Source organism: Pagrus pagrus (genome assembly GCF_965226575.1).
Source record: "Pagrus pagrus genome assembly, chromosome: 10".
Lineage (NCBI taxonomy): Eukaryota > Metazoa > Chordata > Actinopteri > Spariformes > Sparidae > Pagrus > Pagrus pagrus.
The window spans coordinates 15,876,649-15,898,383 of record NC_140194.1 but is presented as its reverse complement, the minus strand read 5'-3'; the positions used below and the strand labels follow the sequence as shown (position 1 = coordinate 15,898,383).

The 21,735-nt window shown below is 43.9% G+C and overlaps 1 protein-coding gene across 1 annotated transcript; it reads right to left on the bottom strand.

Moving 5' to 3' along the window:
• Window positions 1–1,806: 1,806 nt before the first annotated feature.
• On the bottom strand, window positions 1,807–21,573 carry nuak1b (NUAK family, SNF1-like kinase, 1b). The gene is made up of 7 exons (XM_084364095.1): window positions 20,740–21,573; window positions 15,233–15,353; window positions 10,616–10,767; window positions 9,389–9,454; window positions 8,906–9,025; window positions 7,131–7,263; window positions 1,807–6,250 (listed from the first exon to the last, which is right to left on the bottom strand). Exons 1-7 carry the CDS (start codon window positions 21,043–21,045, stop codon window positions 5,157–5,159), a joined length of 1,992 nt encoding a protein of 663 aa, XP_084220221.1. The 5' UTR covers window positions 21,046–21,573; the 3' UTR covers window positions 1,807–5,156.
• Between the last annotated feature and the right edge of the window lie 162 nt (window positions 21,574–21,735).

Sequence of the window (21,735 nt, the reverse complement as noted above, 5' to 3'; positions counted from 1 at the left end):
AAATGTGACATGCCAACATTTTATTATGGCAACTGACTGCAATAGAAATGTCTCCATTCCTGCATCATGACTGCTGCTCATTACATGCTTAGTACGTTTGAATCATTTTAGTTTTTTTAAAATGTAGCTAAATACGCAGGTTTTTCCACGCACATTAGTCGCATGTAGTCGTGTACGAGCTTCCTCTTCCAGAAAAACTGTTGCCATCCCAGATCAATCATTGGCTGACCTGATCAACCTGAATGTGGCTCATTTGTATGTCCTGTTCCAGTTTACTGGCATCGCACTCAAAAATGACTTCCTTGATAAATAAACTGAGGACAGCTAGTGCTCCTGACCAATAGAAGAGAAGGAGGAGGGAGCTCCAATGTGCACAAACCAATGACCACTAATGAGCTTGACAGAGTTGGAATTAAATAAAAGTTGAGCTTTTAACAGCATTTTGGCAGAAATACGATATGTTTGGAACATCGTGAGCACACGAATGGACGGTGGCAAAACTTATTACCCTGCAGAGGTGGTTTGAAAAATCTCCCTGTGGATGTTTTTATGCTTGTTTCCACTGAGAAAACTGGTCACTATTGGAATTTATTGTAACCGAATAGCTCAGCAGAACTGCCGCGCTCTGTGAGGGACAATACTGCAAGATTTTTACAGCCACCTTTCAAGCCTGCAGGGAACGACTTTTAAATGCCTTTAAAATAGATTTTGGGTGGAGTATCACTTTAACATCCATCAAGTTAATTTAAAGCTGAGGCTGTGTGGAAACATTGGCTAATTTCAGTTCCCAAAACTGCCCCATTCTCATTGGTAGTGCTGCTTTGGACGGACTGAGCAGGCCATGAGGTTTTAACCCATTCTTTCAAACTGAGTCAAAAGGACCTGTACTTGCGTCATTTGGTAACCTTTTGCCCTCGTCAGTTAATTTAATTCATTATGTGAGAATGAAAGTTGAAAAGGGACCAGATTTCGAATGTGGATCACTGCTGCTGACCTCCTTCAGGCATTCATGTAGGTTTTTGGGTCACGCGTTCTTAAAAAAGACAAGAAATTAGGACATCCAGTAATAGCTTGCTTTACACCTCCTGTAAGAAGAGTGGTGAATGTTTGTGTAGTACTGACCCGGTCTAATCTCTGGGAATATTTGTTTATCCAACTCCACCACTGGATCCAACATAAATAACTTGTGCAGATGGTAAGTTTCATAATCTTCCCATTAATAAACATATTAAAGGTGCACTATGTAGTTTTGGGGAGGACATTTTAATCAGAAGACAGAGATCTTCATTAACTGATTTTTTGTTTATGCCTAAACCAACTACATAAACAAACTCTCTTTGTTTTCATGACTGAATAAACAAACTGACCATAAAGGACAACTCAATTTCATACTGTTTTACTTTGTTTATATGTGGCGGACCCTGCCACCTTTCTTTCTTCAAACAGTGTTCTGGGGACCTTATTTTCCTCTGAGAACAGCTTGTTTATTCAGTTAGGGGAAAACATAAATAAATCTGAGTTTGTATTATTACCTCTTTAATATTGTAAATGTAAAAATTCTGAGCTTCAATTTCTTCTTCAAAACTACAAGTGCCCCTTTAAGGAATAAATAACGCGTGTGAGAAAAACTAATAGTCTGAGAGACAACAATCTTGGCCTATTTTGTGAATGAGACAGAGGTTGTCTGCAATGTGAATGAAGACTTTGTCTATATTTATTAGGTTTTCCCTGTCCACTCATTACAGTGTGAGGAGACTGTAAACACAAAATGACCACACACAGCATAAAAACAAACACATGTACCTTTCAAGATCCATTTATTTGAGTTGATACAGTACTACAGAGGCATTGTGTTGAGTAGAAATACACCCCGATGGATGAATTAAGACATTTTACAGGAATTCAGGAACTGCTATTGTTTTTTTGTCACTTTTAAAAAAACACACACTTGGCCACTGCATTCACAATGAGATGATACCACTCTATTTGTAACAAACGAGTTATATTTTTGTGTGCGGTCCGTCTGAATACAACACACACAGTCCGAAGCAGGCCGAAGCATGAACAGGGAGTATTTTGACAACAAATTAAATGGCTTGATCACCAATAAATACACGTATAAAAACACATTGATAGTAATTTTCATTATCAAAAAAAAAAAAAAAAAAAAAAAAGGTCATAAAAGATACCAAAGGCACACAACTTAATCCACCTTGGCAGTCCAGGATCACCAACAGACAAAAAAAAAAAAATCAAATAAAACCAAAACTGTGGCGATAGCCAACAATAGTATTGAGCCATAACGAAAAATAATACTTAAATAACATAATAATACTAATTTATTATTATTGTCATAACAATATCCAGTCAAGTTTTCCTATGATTAGACTTTCTGCTAACTAACAGATATGCACCACTTATTCCAGTTTGGCAGCTTTAAAGTTTCATCATCAGATTCTTTCCATTGCTTTATTTCCTTTTTCTCCTGGTGTTGTTCCAGCAGTGTGGAGCTCCCCTGCTTTGGTAGAGGTGGAAATGCAATTCTCATAGAGTCAGCTGTTGATACATTAGTAGATATTCTTGCATTTTGCCCTGTTTCAATTAATTTGTAAGAGCTGGTTTTGCCATTTGGAGGTTGTTTTTGGCTTTGTATCAAAACAGGGGAAAGCTGACACTACACCAATTTCAGATCAAATGTGTCTGTTTCTGGAGAGAAATTCTAATACTTCAAGGAAGGAAGTATTTTCTGCCATAACATAAAGCAATATAAAGTTTCTTATATTTTGGAAAATCAAAAACAGAGGCATAATAAAACAAAATACTAACATAGTATAATTTTCTCACTGTAAATCCAGTTGACAATAAAATGCAATACAGAAGGCAATAAAATGCAATATAATACGCAACGGGTCTTTCATTTGAATCCATACCCAGGACCTTTCCTTCACACGAGAGGGAAACATTCAACATGTGATCTCTTTCCTCTGGGTCATCTACTGCATGGTTTTCCATCCACATCATTTGATATTTTGGATGATGTCAGTCACCGTTCTTCCACTTTTCTGCTGCTGTTCAACACACTTTCAAAGGCCATAGAGAAACACACAGGACACACTCTGACCGACCCTCCAGACAAGCTGTATCAACAGCCTCCAGCATCTCAAGTAAAAACTCAAAAAGAAAAAGAAAACAAAACATGAGGCAAAGCCAATGTTGGGATGATTTCATTCACCGATGGGGATTCCCTAAATCCAAAAGACTCTTATTAGTCCCTGACCTATCCATTCCCCTGAATCATGTCAAAGCTTCATCACATCTTTGGTATTCAACAAAAACTTTCCATCTACTCTTTCTACTCACTTTCTTTACTTTCACTAATCTACATTACAATTCCTTCAAAAAACTAACTCCTTGACCTTTCCAGCAGGAAAGTCCTCTCTAATCTCAGCTCCTTTTCATGCATCGACTCTTTCACACTCTTTTCTTCTCCCTCTAGCTATAAATCTCGACACGCTGCCTCTCTCTTACTGTCAAATGAAAACAATAGCTGGCTAATTGTGCTTCGTTGACATAATGGACTAGTATACACAGCTGGAGGGCTGAGCACGGACCGCAGCTCCCACCTGTGCTGAGTCGGGCTGGGGCTGAGATAGAGATCTCCAGCACCAACACGTCTCAAGCCTTTGTCTGAGGAATTTGCTGTGTCATCAGCAGGCTAAAACAAACCACCTTACTTGGCTCTTTTGAAGAGCTTTGGGTAAAATATTAACTGGTCTGACAATGGAAACCTTACGCGTCTTTGGCAAAAAAAAAACAACTGAATCTCTCACTAAACAGCCTGTTTTATCAGGTAGCCTCGAAAATGTGAAAACAACCGAGGTTTAGAGAGCCAGGCACATTCCAGGACTGTGAGATGGTGTCTGCGCCATCTCCCTTCACTAAATGTCCCACTAGGTGAGTCCCTCCAGACCTCGGGGTGCTGCCAGCAAATCTGTGCTCACCCAAGCCACCTAAACTGCTGACGAACCAAACTATGGGCTTGAACACTGACAAAGAGCACGGAGGAGGGGGTTCTGTGGATCCTGGCATATCTGTGTGTGATTCTACTTGTGGAAGGAACGGGAGGGAGCAGACGAGACTGTTTGATCTCGATCCGTCTGAGATCAACCTTTGAACCTCAAAACAAGTAAAGCTAGTCAGCTGTGTGCTGAAGGCCCTGGGTCTCTCCACATTCGCAAAACATAAAAAAAAAAAGCACAACTGGTGACAGGTTGGCCTGGCTTTTCCCTCCACTTTAAGGAAATGACATACATAATTTTTATTATGAATCAAAAAAGGCACTTCCTACATATTCCCTAGTATCATACACATATATAGGACATACGCTTTTATGAAGGTATATTTGCCTGCGTGTTTTACAAGCGCAGACATTCTTATATATGCTGAGTATATATATGTTTCTCATCACTGAGTAATTATATATGTCAGATCCACACAAAGAGTTGGACACAAGGAGCTTTGAACTCTTCCAGTAACAGCCAGCGCCCACCAGTTACAACTAAAAGCTACGAAAACATTAATAAATAATCAGCAATGTCAGTTATTTTTGGAACAAGACCCTGGTTTGTTTCGTTTTTTTTGTTTTTTTTAAAGGAAGTAAAGATCACAAAAGCATGTGCTCTGTGTGAGTTTTAAGGTGCTTTTGTAAACTCAAACTCAAAATGGGTGGTGCACAAGGAGAGCCAACCAGTTTCTGGTTGCTGCGTTTGTGATTCTAACTTGCCTTCTTGCTGAATATGTAAACATGTTGAACACAGCAAAGTCTATGGGCGGGCCGGGAAAGCAGACTGGGTGGCATTCTCTCGTGCCAGCTCCTTCTCTCTCTTGTTCACAAAACCTTAACTAAATTTCCTCCGGCCAGAGAAGTGCACCTAAGTGTGTACGTCTGTGTGTGTATGTGTGTGTCGACATATCATTTCCATCCAGATTTCATCCCCATTTGGAAAACCACGACTTCCCAAAAGGTGTATCCCAGTAACACACTGGTCGTTAAAGCCACCCATAGACATCTGTACACACACACATACGCACACACACAAACACACACACAGTCATGTTCAATTCCATCAGCTTCTTCTCTCTCTGCCACCCATCTGTTAGGTGAGGTTGCTGCTGATGTCCAGGGCTTGCTGGTACACCTGAGTCATGTCCTCCAGGTCCCCCAGCAAGGAGAAGCTGCCATTGTCCCCCGGGGAGCCTTTCGATTTGGGGCCACGGCTGAACTTGGGTCCCTGGTGAGGCGGGGCAGCCTGGAAGCCCTTGAAGTTGGCGAGCTGCAGCAGGTTTTCAGCCGAGACGCAGGCCCTGATGTTCGGGCGGAGGTGGGGGGTGGAGGAATGCCACTCAGCCCCACTGAGGGAGGTGGGTGACAGGGACAGGACCGAGCTGTCCTCCCCGACTATGCTGGAGGGCCGACTCTGACTGCGGGACAGACCAGAGTCAGTTGGAGGAGGAGGCTCGCCAAGGACTCCAGCCACTGCTGCCGCTGAAGGAGGCCCGCTGTAGGTGGAGTACTTGCCGTTTCGCTTCAAGATGCCCTTTCTCCCCATCACTCTCTTCGGTGGGGAGGTCGCTAGCAGAGACATACTGGCACCTCCTAAAAGCTCGGAGGACTCGCTGCGCTCTGGTGAGGAGTAGTACCCTGATTCCCGCTGTTGGTTGTTCTTCAAGATGCCTTTCTTGGGCAGAGAGGGCACCATCTTAGCTGGCGAGCCTCCTCCTAGACTCGGCTCCTCCTCCTCCCGATCTGGACTCGAGGCTTCCTGTCCAACTTCGGCTTGTTGAGGCAGCGCCACCTGGCCCAACTCCACCTCTTCCAGACTGGCAGACTGCTGCTCCTCAGTAACCCTGGTCTTCAGGATCCCCTTGGGTCTCTTTAGACCCGGCTTGTCCTCTGCTCCACAGTGGGTCTGTCCCGCCTCCACATTTTCCTTCTTGGACTTTTTGGGCCTCTGGCGCAGCAGCTGGGGCATGGCTGCAGCTTTGGCTCCAGAACCACGTGGCTCAGTGCGGTTCTGCCAGTCGATGAAGCGGGCCAGCATGGGCGAGCCTCCATGATCGCGTTGGGTCTCGCAGTCACACACACTGTTCTTCCAGCCCCAGTTTACCCACCAGTGGTTGGCTATGTCCTCCACTGTGGCCCGGCGCTCAGGGTTCACCATCAGCATCCAGCGGATCAGTCCACGGGCATCTAGCAGGAAACAGAACAGGGACAATCTGTAAACCACCTCGTATGACTCAATAATACAACATACATGCTATAACAGACTACTGGAGGTCATGGCTGTCTCAACTCATCACTGTGACACTGGCTGTGGTTGATGTGGGTTTTCATGGAACAATAGAATAATTGGTAATAAAATTGTTTCTGACATTCTTCTTTTGTTTTTGATTTTTAGATAAGTTCCATTTATTCAATTTAAAGGCTTTGAAAAACAACCACAGTGCTTTTGTATCCTTACAAAAAGTATTAGCCACTAAATAGTTCAAATGATTATTTCTCCATTGATCATTACAAACCACAGTAATGCAGCCCCAGTTAAATAACACAACAAAATTCACACCATATGAATGTCTTTGTCGTTAAATTACATTCAGAACTCAATAAAAGACAAACCTTTTTCACATTGAATTTTGCATTCCAGTTCCTGCCATAATACTGAGTATCTGAACAATTAGACTCTAGATAAATAAAACATTTTGAAAGTTTGTGGCTCAGCTGATCTTGATCTCGATCTTGAGCACCATACATAACGGATTGGGCAGATTGTACTATAGGCGTACACTGACACATCTCTGATCCATATTCCATTCAGCAGTTTATGGACCAACGTCTCAAAGACTTTCAAGTATTTTCTGGAGTTTACATAAAGAAGTGAATCCTGTACAATTTATAGACAGAAAGTCAGGGGTCAATGGTTTCACTTTCCGATGAGTGGTGTACCTCTCGGGCTCTATTTGTGGTCCGGCTGAACTAGATTTGCTAAGTATAGTTTATGACATAGTTTTATAAAGGGCACTGGGATCAAGCGTGTTAAAACAGTAGAAAAACAAACAGTGTCCTGCAGTACCTGAAGACTGAGTGGGTTCTTTGTACTCGCCGTTGCTAATCTGGCGAATGAGGTTCCTGTGGTCTCCTCCATCGAATGGCATGGTCCCGTAGACCAGAGTATACAGCAGCACCCCAAGAGCCCAGCTGTCCACCTGGTGACAACAAAGAAAAATGCTCACAAAACAGCTCATTCAGCCATTAAATGAGACATGTGATAGGCGTAAATACAACAAAAAGTTGAGGTGTGTTTGATCTGGTGTTATGTAATGGAAATGCAGCTGTTCTGTTCCAGTCCTGTTTTGATTAGTGATTCATGCCATTAAAATAAAAGCTGTGTAATGAGCCCAGCTCTGCTCAACATCAGTACAGACCTTTGAGTTCTGCTCTTGAGTTTACTAAAGAGCACCGCAATCACTTTTTTCACACAAGAACATCTCTGTTAGAGAGCTTGTGACACTGCAGCGCTTCTTCAGTGCGTCTCCAACAGAAGTAATGACAAATGCCAGTAATCTGGTGGGAAATGGCCTGTTTCCACACAGATAAATCCTCTCTTTCACCCCCTTCTCTCTCCTGCTCTGTCAGGCAGAAGCAAGCACTTTCTGACCACCAACCTAATGCAATGTGGCTTTCTAAGGAAGCGGTTACATAAGACTTTGTGTCTGGGGCATGAGGAGGTGCAGAGCCACGTGGGAAGTGGTGGGAATGGAAGAGGGTAATGAGTCCGGCAGAGATGGCAGAGTGATATCCTGGCTCCTGACGACTCGCTGGAGACACACGGATGACCTGTCTCAGTGCGTGTTTGTGAGACAAAGAGTCAAATGTGATGTGTGTGGACTGTGGTTAAGGGAGGATGAGATGTCCTGAGGAATGTGCCTCAGATGGCGGTATGCTGAAGCTTTGAGACATAGTCTAGGAAGAGGAAATCAGATAGGGCCAGTTAGGGAGCTGGTGTACTTCCTCTAAGAATCTGGACCCACATCAAGAATGTTTCACTCTCCTGTTGCCATTGGTCCATTCCCAAGGGCGAGACAGGGCACGCACTATTGTTGTGTTCTATTTTCGTTGCCTGTGTTTGCTGTAATTTGTGGCCTCACCCCAACCGAGGTTCTGTAATTTCGATTGCAATCGGACTGCTGTAGTTTTTAGCACTCTAGAGTAAATTATAGTGAATTACGCTAAATTGAACGGTTGAAGTTGAATATCTAAAAATGCGAGTTTTTTCCTCCCGCTGTTGCTTTGTTTTGTGTAACTTATGCAATTTTAAAGACAACGCCCTTCACAATGACTCTGGAATTGCCAGCTATGCGGCTTCGGGGAGACATTTTCACTCTTTGTTTCACCAAAACTATTCGACTTTGACCATAAGCGTCTTTTTGAGGTTGTGGAGCTCATTCCGATCCCATTAAGATGATGAGAAAGTGAGCGAAAACTATCCTCCAGTTCCTCACTTCAAAGGGACCAAGGCATTGTAGGAAGGGGAGGGATGCAGACGGTATCTGTGGACCTACTGGGGAGCTGCAAGTGAGACCTCCCTTTGACTGGAGACTAATAGTAATCCCATCAAAGAGACAAAAAATAAAGCCTATCCACCTCTTTGTGTATGGCCTATGTGATGATGATAATCATTGGTGAGATAATAATGATTAAAAGAACTTCACACCACATTTAACAGCCAAGGAGGACAATAATGATGATGACGGAAGCATGAAAAGGAAACCATGTCCTGAATATTAAGTTCACACACAAACAGCTGTGGTTTTGGTCATTGTCATGTTCTGGTTCACTGGGTCTCACCTCTGGGCCACGGTACGGTCTCCCATTGACGATCTCTGGTGAAGCGTAGAGCGGGCTGCCGCAGAAGGTTTGCAAAAGCTTGTCCTTATGGTAGAGGTTGGACAGCCCGAAGTCAGCAATCTGTGGAAACAAGGGTGAAAATGTCAACAAAAGAGGGGAAAAATGCTCTGGGATTTCCTAGAGCCGAAAGTGACGTCTTCAAATGATTTCTTTTGTCTAACCAACAGTCCAAAACCAATATTTACTAACATAAATGACAAAGAAAGAAAGAAAGAAAGAAAGAAGAAAGAAAAAAGAAAGAAAAGCTGGAACAAGCAGATTTTGCTTGAAAAATGACTGAAAAGATTAACGGATTATCAAACTAGGGTTAGGGTTGGTGACTAATTGATTGATCGGCTACTCGTTGCAGCTCTGCATTAATCAAAAAAATAATTTGAATTAACGTTTTATAGTCCTGCAGCACAAATCAAGGGGCAAACTTACCTTAATATTACAGTTTTCATCCAGTAGCACATTTTCCAGTTTCAGATCCCTGTGCACCACTCCATTCTGAAAGACAATCAGGAAAAAACAAAGTAATGATTGGTTCATCTATCTATGTGTTATTCATGAGAGATCAATCCAAGTAATAATCAGTCCATTGTATTAAGAGATGATTTACTCCGACATAGCTAGCTCGCGGCTCTCGGGGGAAATCAATGCAGCCTGTTGGTCTAGTACCCTTTAATTGGTCTTGTCCCCTCTGGGGTCTTTATGCTGACATCTGCTGCGTTTTTCCTTTTCAAACCGACTCACATGTGTCAAATAAACATGAGCCTGTAATTAGCAGCCTGTATGAATGATGTTCTCACAACATCTCAGGATTAAAAAACAACTTTGCTGTTAATGCTTTAGTTTAAAAAAAACAACAACCTGGAATTAACATGTGGTATGCAGACAGACAGAACCCAGCCTAGATGTGGAGGAGTGACTTCACCCATCAACCCCCCACCTAGACTGTTGCGTTCTCCATTGCATCGCTCATTGGTTACTGCTTGGCAGGAAGCTCATGTTCGCATGACCCTGATTGGTGGATACAAGGAAGAAATGTTTGCTTGCTTGTTGTGTCAGTGACTCACACCACCCCACCCGGCGGGAGGTTGTGCTTGGTAGTGATGATTCATCATTCATGGCTGTCTGGGACTCTCCTATCCGAGGCATCATGACATCATCTCTATCTCCAGCTGGGATGAGCATGACAAGAGGGGAGCCCATCCAAACAAGCACTGGGACCTTGGGGGTTTTGAAGGGAGTTAGTGAGGTGTGGATCATGGGTTGAAGTGGGTGTGGCCGGGCCTGAATCTCTGGGGAAAAGCTCCGGGGGTATCTCGGGACATCCATCAGCGTGTCAACAGATGAGGACAGAATTAATGCAGAGCCTGTTTGGTGCGCTGTAATCGGAGCGTAAGCTTGAATTAAACTGGCCTGTGTTTCATCTTCACTCAGAAACAGATGACTCCCTGAAACCAGCACGCCAAGAAAAGCATACTGTGTAGGGCCTGCAGATTAACTGGCTAGAAGGCTGACTTTGGAGGTGCATGGTTAATGTTACAAAGAGCATGCTTCGGCTTGGAAAACAAAATCTGGGCGTGGGTGTGTGAGAGAGACAAAGAGGGATTTAAGGTGACCAAAAAAAATGAATGCGCATCAATATGATGTGGGTTTTCTCACCTTGTGGCAGTGGTGCACGGCGGAGACTATCTGTCTGAAGAAGTGTCGCGTCTCGCGCTCGCTCAGGCGCCGGCGCTCGCTGATGTAGTCATACAGCTCGCCCTTGCTGGCGTACTCCATCACAATCACGATCTTGTCCTTGTTCTCAAACACTGCGAAACGATAAGAAAACAATTGGAGTCCATTAATATCATTTTTCAGGAAAACATGACAGCAAGAGAGACGGGAGGACACCTTATAAGGTCAATCCAGGTTCATTCTGTCATGTTAAAATCACAAATGGACACTGTTATGCAAAAAAACGAGCAAAACAGTTCACCCCCCCTTCAGTTTTGGAGCAGGAGTCAAAATTCCAGAGGAGCATATTACATCTCTACACTTCTCGCAGGGTTACATCACCCAAACCCCACCTCATGTGTCTGGCTCCTATACAACATTGCAGGGAGGGGCTGTTAACTCAATCAAGCCCACTCCTCAGAGACCAGAGCGAGGGGAGCGCAGCGAAAACAGAGAGAAAGCAGGAACCAAGTCAAGGAGAGTTAGCTTCACAGAAAAAGAGGGCACAACATAGTGTCAAGCGATGCCCTTGACACGTCACGCTTCAACTTCACATCACGTCAACACATTTCACAACACACTCCCACATTCTTAACCACCATACAGAGTCCATCTGATTGGAAAATATTGCATGAATTGCATTGTAACAACAGTTTGTTATGGCAACACGGTGCAACTTCCTCTTCTCACAGCCTATTTGGGCTCTTAATAATGCATTACTTATTAGTAATTCATGACTCAACACAGAAGAGCATCCCATTTTTATTTTAAGATAATTGTTAAAACTCAACTGTCCGTCGTGTTTTTCTGTGTGGGAATAAAAATGGAAGTCACAATATCATGTTGTCTGTATCTTTTTCTGTAAAGGCTCTGCCCCCTTTTCTCCCCTCCTTATTATTATTATAATGTAAATATTTCTAATAATCTGCAATCTCATCTCTGCTTTTTAATTGTTTTCACCTGTCATGTTATTATGAGGGTCATGTGATTATCTCCCATTGGCTGTTGCTACTAAACAGGTGAGACCACGCCCATGTTGTTTGTCTTCAAAGACCTATGATGGTCAAAACATGTTGCTTTTTTAACAATTTAACCACTACAAGACTTTAACAATCCCGTCCATGTTTGTAGGATTTCCTTATATTTGAAGTGTCTGGATTGCCTTCTTGTTTTAAGTGAAAATGGTGACCTATAACACATCTGGTGACTGGAGAAAGTAATGTTATTGCAGTTGTATTACCATCCAACTGCAGTCACCAAACATATCATTCTGTGTCAGTATTCAGCCTCCTGGTGTATAATTTCAACTTGGCATCTTACATCTCTCCCAGCGCCTTGGCATGAAGGGAATGAAAATGGTTATGGCAGAGAGAGAAGGAGGACAGAGGGAATACTGAGGAGATGACAACAACACAGTCAGCCATGTTGCTCCGTATTGTGTGGGTGGATTTTCCCACACAGCAGGGTCACCGGGGGTGAGGGCCTCTGCTTTCTGCACCCTTGAGTGAGCACCTTCATAGTTTGTCACACTACTTTCCTCACCCTCCTCCCAGGGTCCTTTTAAAGATATAATCCTCTACAAAAACACACAGTCGTTGAGTGATGGTAATGCTCCCTGATTGTGACTGTCCGTCTGCTCTTGAAGTAACAGACGGGGATGTAAGCCAAGCACCCGCGTGGGCAGAGCAGATCCAGCCCTCTGATTGGTGGACAGAGTTGTGACCTGGGGTGACTTTCACAGTGATCCGTCCAGGGTTGTGCTTGAAGAGCCAATTCTCAGCTTGCACTCCCTTTTACCTTTGACCCCTGGTGGTGAAGTAATTACCTGGCTTACATAACTCGGGTTTGTTACAGCCCGTTGGGTACGCCAGCCACCACTACAGCCTCGCTGTCACTCATTGGGCTTTTGTTCACAGGTCAAGCCCTCACATCTGACTAATTAGCACCTATTGTCCAAATGCCTGCGCTGATGATGGACCACTGTTGCAAGCTTGCGTAGTTGGCAGGAAGAAGAGAAATGTTACAAAATGTGATATAGAACAACGGAGCTGCAATTTCTGGACGACTAGTCCATTAAAAGAAAATTAAAAGGTGCACTATGCAGTTTTGGAAGCAAAATTCAAACTCAGAATCATAATATTTAAGATATAAATAAGGTAATAATACAAACAAAAACACTGTATAAAATTGTGTTGTCCTTTAAAACTGTTTATTTAGTCATGAAAATCAAATAATAAAGAATTTCTTTATTAGATTAGACACCTTTCTTTGTCATTTATGATAATAAATGATGAGTCATTGGACAAAAGACGCAATTTGAAGACACCACTATGGGCTGTGGAAAACTGCGATGAGCATTTTCCAGATTTTTGAAAATGATTGTTAGTTGCAGCAATGCAGAGTAGTGGTGAAATACTGTTGGTAACTATTCTATCAACTGTATTATTGATTTACAGTGTACTATTACTATGCTATTGATAGACAATAGTTTGGTTTGGTTTAGATGTTTTAATAGTGCCTTACTGTCGGTCTTCACTGATGCCACAACAACTTCTTTGCTGCTTTGTTGCTTCCACAACAAACTATCTCCAGTTTAAAGAAATATCTAGGCTTATGTCACTTTTTAAGAATGCAGGATAATGAATGCCATAATAATCATGGCTCACAGCAGGGTTTATGGTTTTATGTCTGTTCTAAAGTTAGATCGCCCTCCTTTTTCCCTTTTCGCTCATAAAGAAATAGTTTGATAATTTGGGAAATATTCTTGCTTTAACTGTTTTTTGCTGAGACTTAGCTGAGAAACACAGAAACACTCTACACACACTACATCTGTGCAGTGCGGTGCTGGCTGTAGTGTCATATTCATTGCACACACACACACAAGAGCGGTGTCTATCTTCTCATCTAACTTTTCAAAGAAGGTATTCAAGAATGTCAAACTATGCCTTCACTACACTGGTCGCTACATACAGTACATGCTGCTCACACTTAAGTCAGTTTTTGCATTTACAGCATTCTTCGGGGTTGACTGTTTGTTTAAAAAGGGGGGCACTGGGGTACTTAGTTATGCCTGAGGAGCGGCGAGCAAAATCCCTGCACAGCATGCTGATGGATGCAGAATGTGAGGGAGTGGTACAAATCCATCTTCGCACACGCATCTGGTTCAGCTTTGCTTCACACAAGGCAGTTAGCAGGGGCTGTTGAAGAGGGTGTTGCCGGATACACAAATCTTGGGGCCTCCTATATGTCTCTAAAGCGAGGCTGGGTGGAGGCCAGGCCACAACAGTAAACGCTGGGTTTGAGGAGAGCGAGAGCGAGAGCAACGAGTCTGGCGGAGTTCGGTGGTGTTGCGGCGGCACACATTAGAACACCATACGGCCTTCTCGGAGTTTATAAAGCGTGGTGTTCTTTTAATCATTCTCCTGCAAAACACATAAAACTCGGCTGCACTTCAGCCCTCCAGCTGACTGCTGGCACGTTCCCATGACAAATAGTGATGTTTGTCACATATTGTTGATAACAACCTGCGGACTCTGAGGCCGACGGACCAGTCTGGGCAGTGGCACACAACCGGCTGCTATTGTGCCAGGGCAGCTATCCTGAAAAGGTCATAGAAACTGTTGCTTTGTTGACACAGGCATAAAAATAGTCACGAGCCACAAATCATATGAAACCGACTCACACTGCAGCGCCTTGTGACTTTAATTGCCTGCACATAGGCCCAGACGACATTATAAGGGATGATTAATTACGAGCAATATGTTGAAAGAATTCAATGGGAATTGTTCAACCTTTAGACTTACCATTAATTCTAATCTATGTTTTCTTTCAGTGAGGTTGAGGTCATTCAAAAGGATTCACATGAAAAAAGGAGGTCCCAAAGAGTAAATAAGTGAGCCATTTAAGCCTGACTTGAAGGCTTTGATATTTAGAGAGTTGCTTCCTGGGGTAGATATATGTTGACGTTGCTCCAGGGAAGGCTTAAGGCCTTTCCTCCCTCTGCATAGCACTGGACCAGAGTCAGACAGGGTGCAGGCCTGGGTGACTGGGGTCAATCCAGTGTCTCCCCAGCTAAACACACAAAACCATGCACACAGGCTCATATGCAAAGACACACACACGCAAAAATACAGTCTGGGTCCCAGCTGCAGTTGTCTCTAAGCATCAGCAGATGTCTGGCCCTGAGATCAAGACCAGAGAAGACAAGAGATGAGACCTCTTAGATGTGGGAGAGGCAATCCCTTAGAATACCACCGCTCTTACACACACAAACTTTCAACACATACACATGTGCGCACACACACACGCATTCAGAGAGGTCCAGATGCACACCGTCAAAGCCATCCAAACTTTTACTGGCCCAGGCAGCCAGACGGAGCAGAGAAGATGAATAACATCCCAGAGCTGTAGTCCAGGTCTTATTATGACATCTGCATGTCATAACACGACAATCCTGCAGCTCTGCCACAAGTGCTGAATGAGCCGAGGGAGGGGTGAATTTTGGACATGTGTGTTTTTGTTTATGTGTGCTCAAGTCGAACGAGCGTGTATGACTCTCACCTTCATATATAGAAATGATGTGTGGGTGGCGGAGGGATGACATGATCTCAATCTCTCTGCGGATGTGAACCATGTCCTGCTCATCCTTGATCTTCTCCTTCCGAATTGACTTGATAGCCACCTGGAAGCAGAGGACAGAAGACGCCTTGATCAGATCACATATAGGAACATAAAATATAAGATTTTTAAAGTAACTGAAGCCTTGAAAGTAATTGAAACACATTTTTCCCAACTTAAACTAAAGGCATAGAAATGTTAATATAACTTGGACTTGACCAAAGAAGCCTAAAGGACGAGACATTTAAGTCACGTTCTTTATCTTATCAGTGAACTTTAAAGAGGACATGTCTCTGTACTGCACACCATGTGACGTCTGCCTGTCTGAAAAAACATGTGAGCCAACTCAGTCTGTATTGCTACATATCTTTCCCTTATGAACTCCGTGTACTTCATCAACCTCGTTTACCTCTCCTCTCAGGAGCTCTATAGGGCCTCTATATCACCCTTTGAGCTCATCATCACCGGGCCTTTTTTTCGACATGACAGCCAGATGACTCAAGGAGGTGGAGGTGGTGTCATCTCTGTCTCACACTGTGTAATTTACTCCACCTCTTTTCTGTATGAACTAAAATGACGGGGCTCTCTTTGTGCTCTCTTTGAGGAAAACAACCTGACACGTGGTGCCATAATGGAGGCTTGCTTTGACTCCTTCAGGGCCTGGGCCTACATTTAACCAGGCATTAGTCAGTGTTTGGGCTGGGTTTCTTATCTGCGCCCCCCAGCCCGTCTCTAGCAGAGAGATCAGAAGTCAGATTCACATGGGGAAACAGGGGGTTTCCATGGCAACTGTCTGGAAGCAGCTGCTGTTAAAAAACACAGATTTTATAGCTAGTACACAGCGCTGCTATCATGCTTATAATGACAATGTTCATGGTTGCAGGTTTATGTTTATCGTCTTAGTTAAGCGTCTTGCATGCAGCTGTGGCTGATGGGAATGTCATAAGATTTGCAGATGTTTAGTCATAAAAGTCATAAAAAGTGTTACATTTTGGCCTGATGATGGCACCAGAGGAAAAGTTCAAAGTTTCTGCAGTTCATCTAGTCGGGGCGATGAATATCTGAACTACATTTCCAATCCATTGAATAGTTGTGGAGATATTTCTCTCAAAACCACAAATGTGAACCACATGGTGGTGCTAGGAATAACCAAAGTCAGTAGGCTTCATCCCTTTGGACACTGAATGAGCCGGAGATTTTATCTCAAGTGGGCTGCAACTTAATTACTTTAATTATCGTTTACTCTGCCAATTATTTTCACGATTAATTGATTAATCATTTAGTCAAAAATTGTGAAAAATGCTAATCACAGTTTCCCAGAGTTAAAAGTGATGTCTTTTAAATGTCAAAGAAAACCAGCAAATCCTCAGAATTAAGATGCTGGAACCAGGAAATGTTTAACATTTTTGCTTGAGCAATAACTGAAACGATTAATCAGTTGTTAAAACACTTAGCGATTCATTTTCTTTCCATCCAGGAATCGATTAATCATTGCAATAGTTGTTGGAATATGCATCTATGCGTATGCGTCTGCACCAAAATGTATGGACCAACCCTCACAAGTAACCCGAAAGAGAGGTGTGCAAGGTGTTAAATATTCACAGTGCCTGAAGGAAGGGCAGGGAGGCACAGAGGTCAGTGTGCTCCTCCATAAATCAGATGTCAGCATTCACCTTCACAGCCCTGTTTCCTTCCATGTCAAAAACTCCTTGAGAAGTCATTAAATCACTACCCGCTCTCTTATTTTTCGTCATTCTGATTACCAGCTAATGGCCTACTTTTCACAAAAGCTGGCCTGCTGGGAGTTTTATGGAGGGATCAGTAGAATGGGCAGGAGTCGAGGAAGTGATTCACTCTACTTGCCTTGCCAACGGGTCTGCTGTAGGAGGTTGAACAGTCAACAACTCCACTTGATTTGAAGGATTTTTCACTGTCATGACAATGCCACCGGGGTACGAGTCTGCCGCAACTGGATACATTCAAACCTCTAGCCTTGCACTCCTTAAATGAGAGGTTAGCGGCCTCCTCCAAATAAACCAATCGAGAGTACACAGTCTAGCACATGTCACTATAATTGTAGCCTAAACATTCTGGATTGAGTCCTGGGTTGGCTTTGATCAGGCCGGTATAGAGTCTGTTTGCTCTGAATTCTGTTAGTTTAAACTTTTGTCCTCTCCTTGCTGAGCGGTAGTATTCTGAGGAGCCCGGCTTTATTTCATGCAGCAGAAACCACAGGCAGTAGCGAGTGCCAAGCTAATTACCGTGTACATCAATAAAAATAACCCCAAACCGGAATAGTTCCCTTCCAGAGCGTTGCCTTGATTACATAGAATTTAAAGAAATGATACCATAATAAACAAGATGGGGTGCAGGGGGTCCACATGCTGCGTCTATAATTGGTCAAAGTTGTTTGTGTCCTAACACTGATGTTTTCCCTTACCTCATCAGACTCATCAACATTTTATCACTGATCCCCAAAATGTGAGGAACATTTTTGACTTCGGTGTTCAGAATGCATGAGTCACCTTCCTGGACTTAATGTCAGGAATTCATTAATTAAGGCAACAACTGAGAAAGTACCAACAAAAGCAACACGCACACAGGCTAATAAACTTTCTCCTGCAAGGGTCATAATCAGTCTTTAACGGCCGTGATCTTAATTCCACACTGTATGCTAACTCACTGAATGAGCCAGCTCTCCCAGACTGAGCTTGAGACAAAGCCAGGTATCTCTTGTGTATCTCCTCATGTTCCCCTGCCCTGACCCCGATGTGGATCATTAAACAGGACTGCAGATCAGCCACTTGCCAGCTGGCCTGGCTGGCTGACACAGCTACGCTTGTCCTTAAGTGGATCCCTATTACTGTCACTCACAGTAAACAGGCATCGCACTACTGCCCACGCCGGCCCCTGCCAGGTATGGGGCCAGTCTCGTCTGGACCCCCGCCCCATTAACCCACCCCCCTCCTGCTCATTCGCAACACACAGCTTGTTTGAAGTGAAAGTCCATGTTTTGCTTCACTGGAGCCTGACATCTTCCTGCGTTTTCTCAGGCCATTAAAATAGATGAAGTATTCATCACAAGTTCACCCTTCCCTGCCTTTTCTAAAGATCATGATCATCTGTTGTGGCGAGTGTGTGTGTGTGTGTGTGTGTCTGACTCAGAGTTAGGGGGGGGAGAAAGAGAGAGTGAGTGGGAGGAAGAGGCCCGTCAGTTTTCCAGAGAACTATATTCTCAAACTCAGCCAGGAATCATAATACCTCATCAGCGGCACCACATATAGTAGAGGAATGTCCGTGTTTTCCCCTCTCACGTACCTCTCCAGTGAATCCATTGTTGGGGGATGATGTAATCTGGTGCTTTAAGCTCATATTAATATGACTCCCTAACCCCGTTAACTAAGGCTGTCCCTCTCTTGTTATGGTGGTGGGCTTCCCTGTGTCTCTGTGCTAACTTACCACCCCCTCCTGTCTGTGATGGATCCCCCATACAGGATATTAACCTTCCCCTCCAATCTCATTTCCTGCTGTGGATGGCCTTTCATGTGTCACTGCCCATTTTAGGCCCTGCTGTCACTGCAACCTTTTCACTGTAGTCATTTAGATATCACGCAGTCTGTTTCTCACGGAGTACACAAACATGAAACACATCTTCAAGAGGCGTGCACAAACACACAGGCTTTTGCATGTGTCACATATCCTAGCTATGGCTCCTATGATCAATTGCACACCATATAATGTTGGGTTTCCACCGAGACGCCAAGCAGTGCAACATATGGCTTTGCAGATTAAAGCAGACAGTCACTCAGTCCCACTTTCGCTGACACGCTGAGTGTGCCCACATCAAATCAATCTTCCTCGAGTGCCTTCAGCTCGTCCCACAAGTGTGCGTACACACAAAACTTCCTCAGTCTTTGCTCTCTCTGCTCTTCTCATTTGGTTCGTGGAACGAAACAGGAAAAAGTACAGGGAGTCAGGATGGTTGCATAACAGTCTCACCGCACTGCTGTATCTGCCATATGGACACAAGGGACCACCTTCGGGTCAGAGGTCAAGTACACTCTAGCAACGCAGTGCCAGACACACGTGACCCGTGAGGTGGCCGCCCGGCAGTCATGCTCCCTGTCTGTCTGTTTTCTGCTGGTGCCGAGGCGTTGATTCTCAAAGGATTTCCCTAAGATATACAAACTCCCACAGTGGTGCAAGGAAGTGCTATACTTTACTGACATGCTATTTTAAGTCTGAATGCTGTGCTGAGGACTTTGCAGCAGGTTACAGAGTTTTGACCTACAAAGAATTATTGTATGCTGACAAATGATTCTGTCCAAAAACTTTATATCAGTAAGGTGAGGGGAGGTAACAGAAACACCTCTCTGTGTAGGATTTATCGGACTGCATTAGTTTTAGCTAGATGTACATAATAAATGGCCTCTGTGTGCAAAGTTTGGCTGTAATCATGCACTTTCTTAAACATCTTTAGGCCATATTAAACATCAGTGCAAGCAGGATTTGATTTAAAGCATGGCTGGAGAGACACTACAAATGTAAGCAAACGTAGACCTCATTCAGTGAAATAAGCCTTCAGTAAATTACCCAACACTAACTACTTGAGCCAGTTATCTTAGGGAAGCAGTATATCAGACTCACTCATGTCCAGTGCTAGCGAAAGCAAAAGGCTTCACATTAGAGCTGCTACCATGGTAATAATAAATCGGAAAACATACTGACGAAAGGACAAAGAGCCAAGTGGGACAGGCCAAGAGAGAGTAAGCCCTGCCGGAGGGTTTACGGTCCCCCTATCAAGCATGCGTTTGCCAGGAGCTATGAAACCATTGGGGGGGACATTGTTGACCTATACTAAAGTTTCCCCCTGGCATTCGCAGTGCATGGAAAGTTCCTCATGTCCTGCCAGAAGGGGCTCAGGGGTCAAATTTTGCCACATGCACGTGAAATTATTTTCGAGAGATGTGCTGGTCTGCACGGTCATGACAGCAGATGGTTGTTTATGATGGCACACACAGTCAACAACTTTTTTTTTTTTTTAGAAAGAAAAAGAAAGTGGTGAAAATGTAAAAACAAAACCGAAAGGGTGTCGAAAACTCTTAAACATTACACAAGAATGTGAGCCGGCCCTGGTGTTATCTCTGGGGGGCTGTTAGCTGTTTTCAGAGATGCTTGCTGGGATCACTAAAGTCACATCAGTCAGTCAGTAGCCGGATTTGCACTCCAGCATCCGGTCGTGAGGCCCTGCATGGGACAAGGCGTGTGCAGCCACAGCTCCCTGGCCCCATGGGCCCTTTGGAGAGGGGGGGGGGGGGATTCCCAGGGGGAAGGACGTGCACGCGCCTGTTAGAGGACCAGTGTTGTTTGTAGCACAGAAGTATGCACGTCTAAGAAGCGATGCACTAAAAAGCACCCTGACAGATGTTTACAGCTGCTCGGTGGCTCACCTCTCTTCCGGAGTGCCGCTCAATGGCCTTCTTGACTTTGCCATAGGTGCCTCTTCCCAGCGTCTCCAGCAGCTCGTAGCGGTGTTTCAGGTTATGCTTGTGGTGGTGTTTCTTCACGCCGGAGTTTCTCCGCCCATCGCTGCTCGCCGGGGTCTCTTCGGGTGAGTTGCCGGCGAGTAGGGATGGCTGTGGAGCTGGAGGTGGAGGGTGGAGGTCGCCCCCCGCCGGTTTGCCCGCAGAGGTTTGGCCCTTCTGGGCCGCGGGACGGGTTGCCCCCCGGTGGGGCGATAAATAAGCAGTTTCCATCTCACTAGGGACGCGTTCAAACAACCTCCCCACTGTTAAATATATCAAACTACCTACCTAAAACAAATCGATAATATAATACTTATAGGTCTAATAATAGTAATAATAAATAAATAAATTACAAGGAATAACGCGTAGCCTACTGGTCATATTATTACATGTGGAAACTAACATTTCCAGATTGTCTTGGTTGATCAATGGGCTTTGATCAAGAAGGACAGAGCTGTCTCCTCCTACCTATTCATGTTATTATCGCTATATAATCAATCTACTACGGATTAAGCACAAAAAGTCTACAAGGACATTATCGCTCTATAATTACCAGATACATCACAGGATTCAAATGTATTTTAGTGCCAATTTTGTGTTTAAAATGTGTGTTCAGATGGAGACAGCCGGCAGCGTGCCGAGAGCTGAATACACCTCCGATTTTAAAGATGATGTATTGGCTATAATATATGTGCAAGCACTATCCCAATAAAATAAAAAAAATAAAAAAAATGGACTAAAATGAATCGGTGTGATCTCCTCACTACTCCTCAATTGCCTGGCATGATCTATCTGTGCTTAATTCTGTCTCGTTCACCTTCTCGGTCGTCCTAAACGCTGCCAACATCACCGACTCACATCTAAAGGGCGAGAAAGCTGCGACGAAACCGGCGTTTAGGATGAAGATGACCCTCATTTTGT

Bases quoted from the DNA above. Each gene is read 5' to 3' on its own strand.
- nuak1b (XM_084364095.1), bottom strand. From the start codon at position 21,045: ATGGAAACTGCTTATTTATCGCCCCACCGGGGGGCAACCCGTCCCGCG. The intron at 15,354-20,739 runs GTGAGCCACCGA...CTCTGCTTCCAG, and splicing joins AGCGGCACTCCGGAAGAGAG to GTGGCTATCAAGTCAATTCG. The intron at 10,768-15,232 runs GTGAGAGTCATA...ATCGTTTCGCAG, and splicing joins CATCATTTCTATATATGAAG to TGTTTGAGAACAAGGACAAG.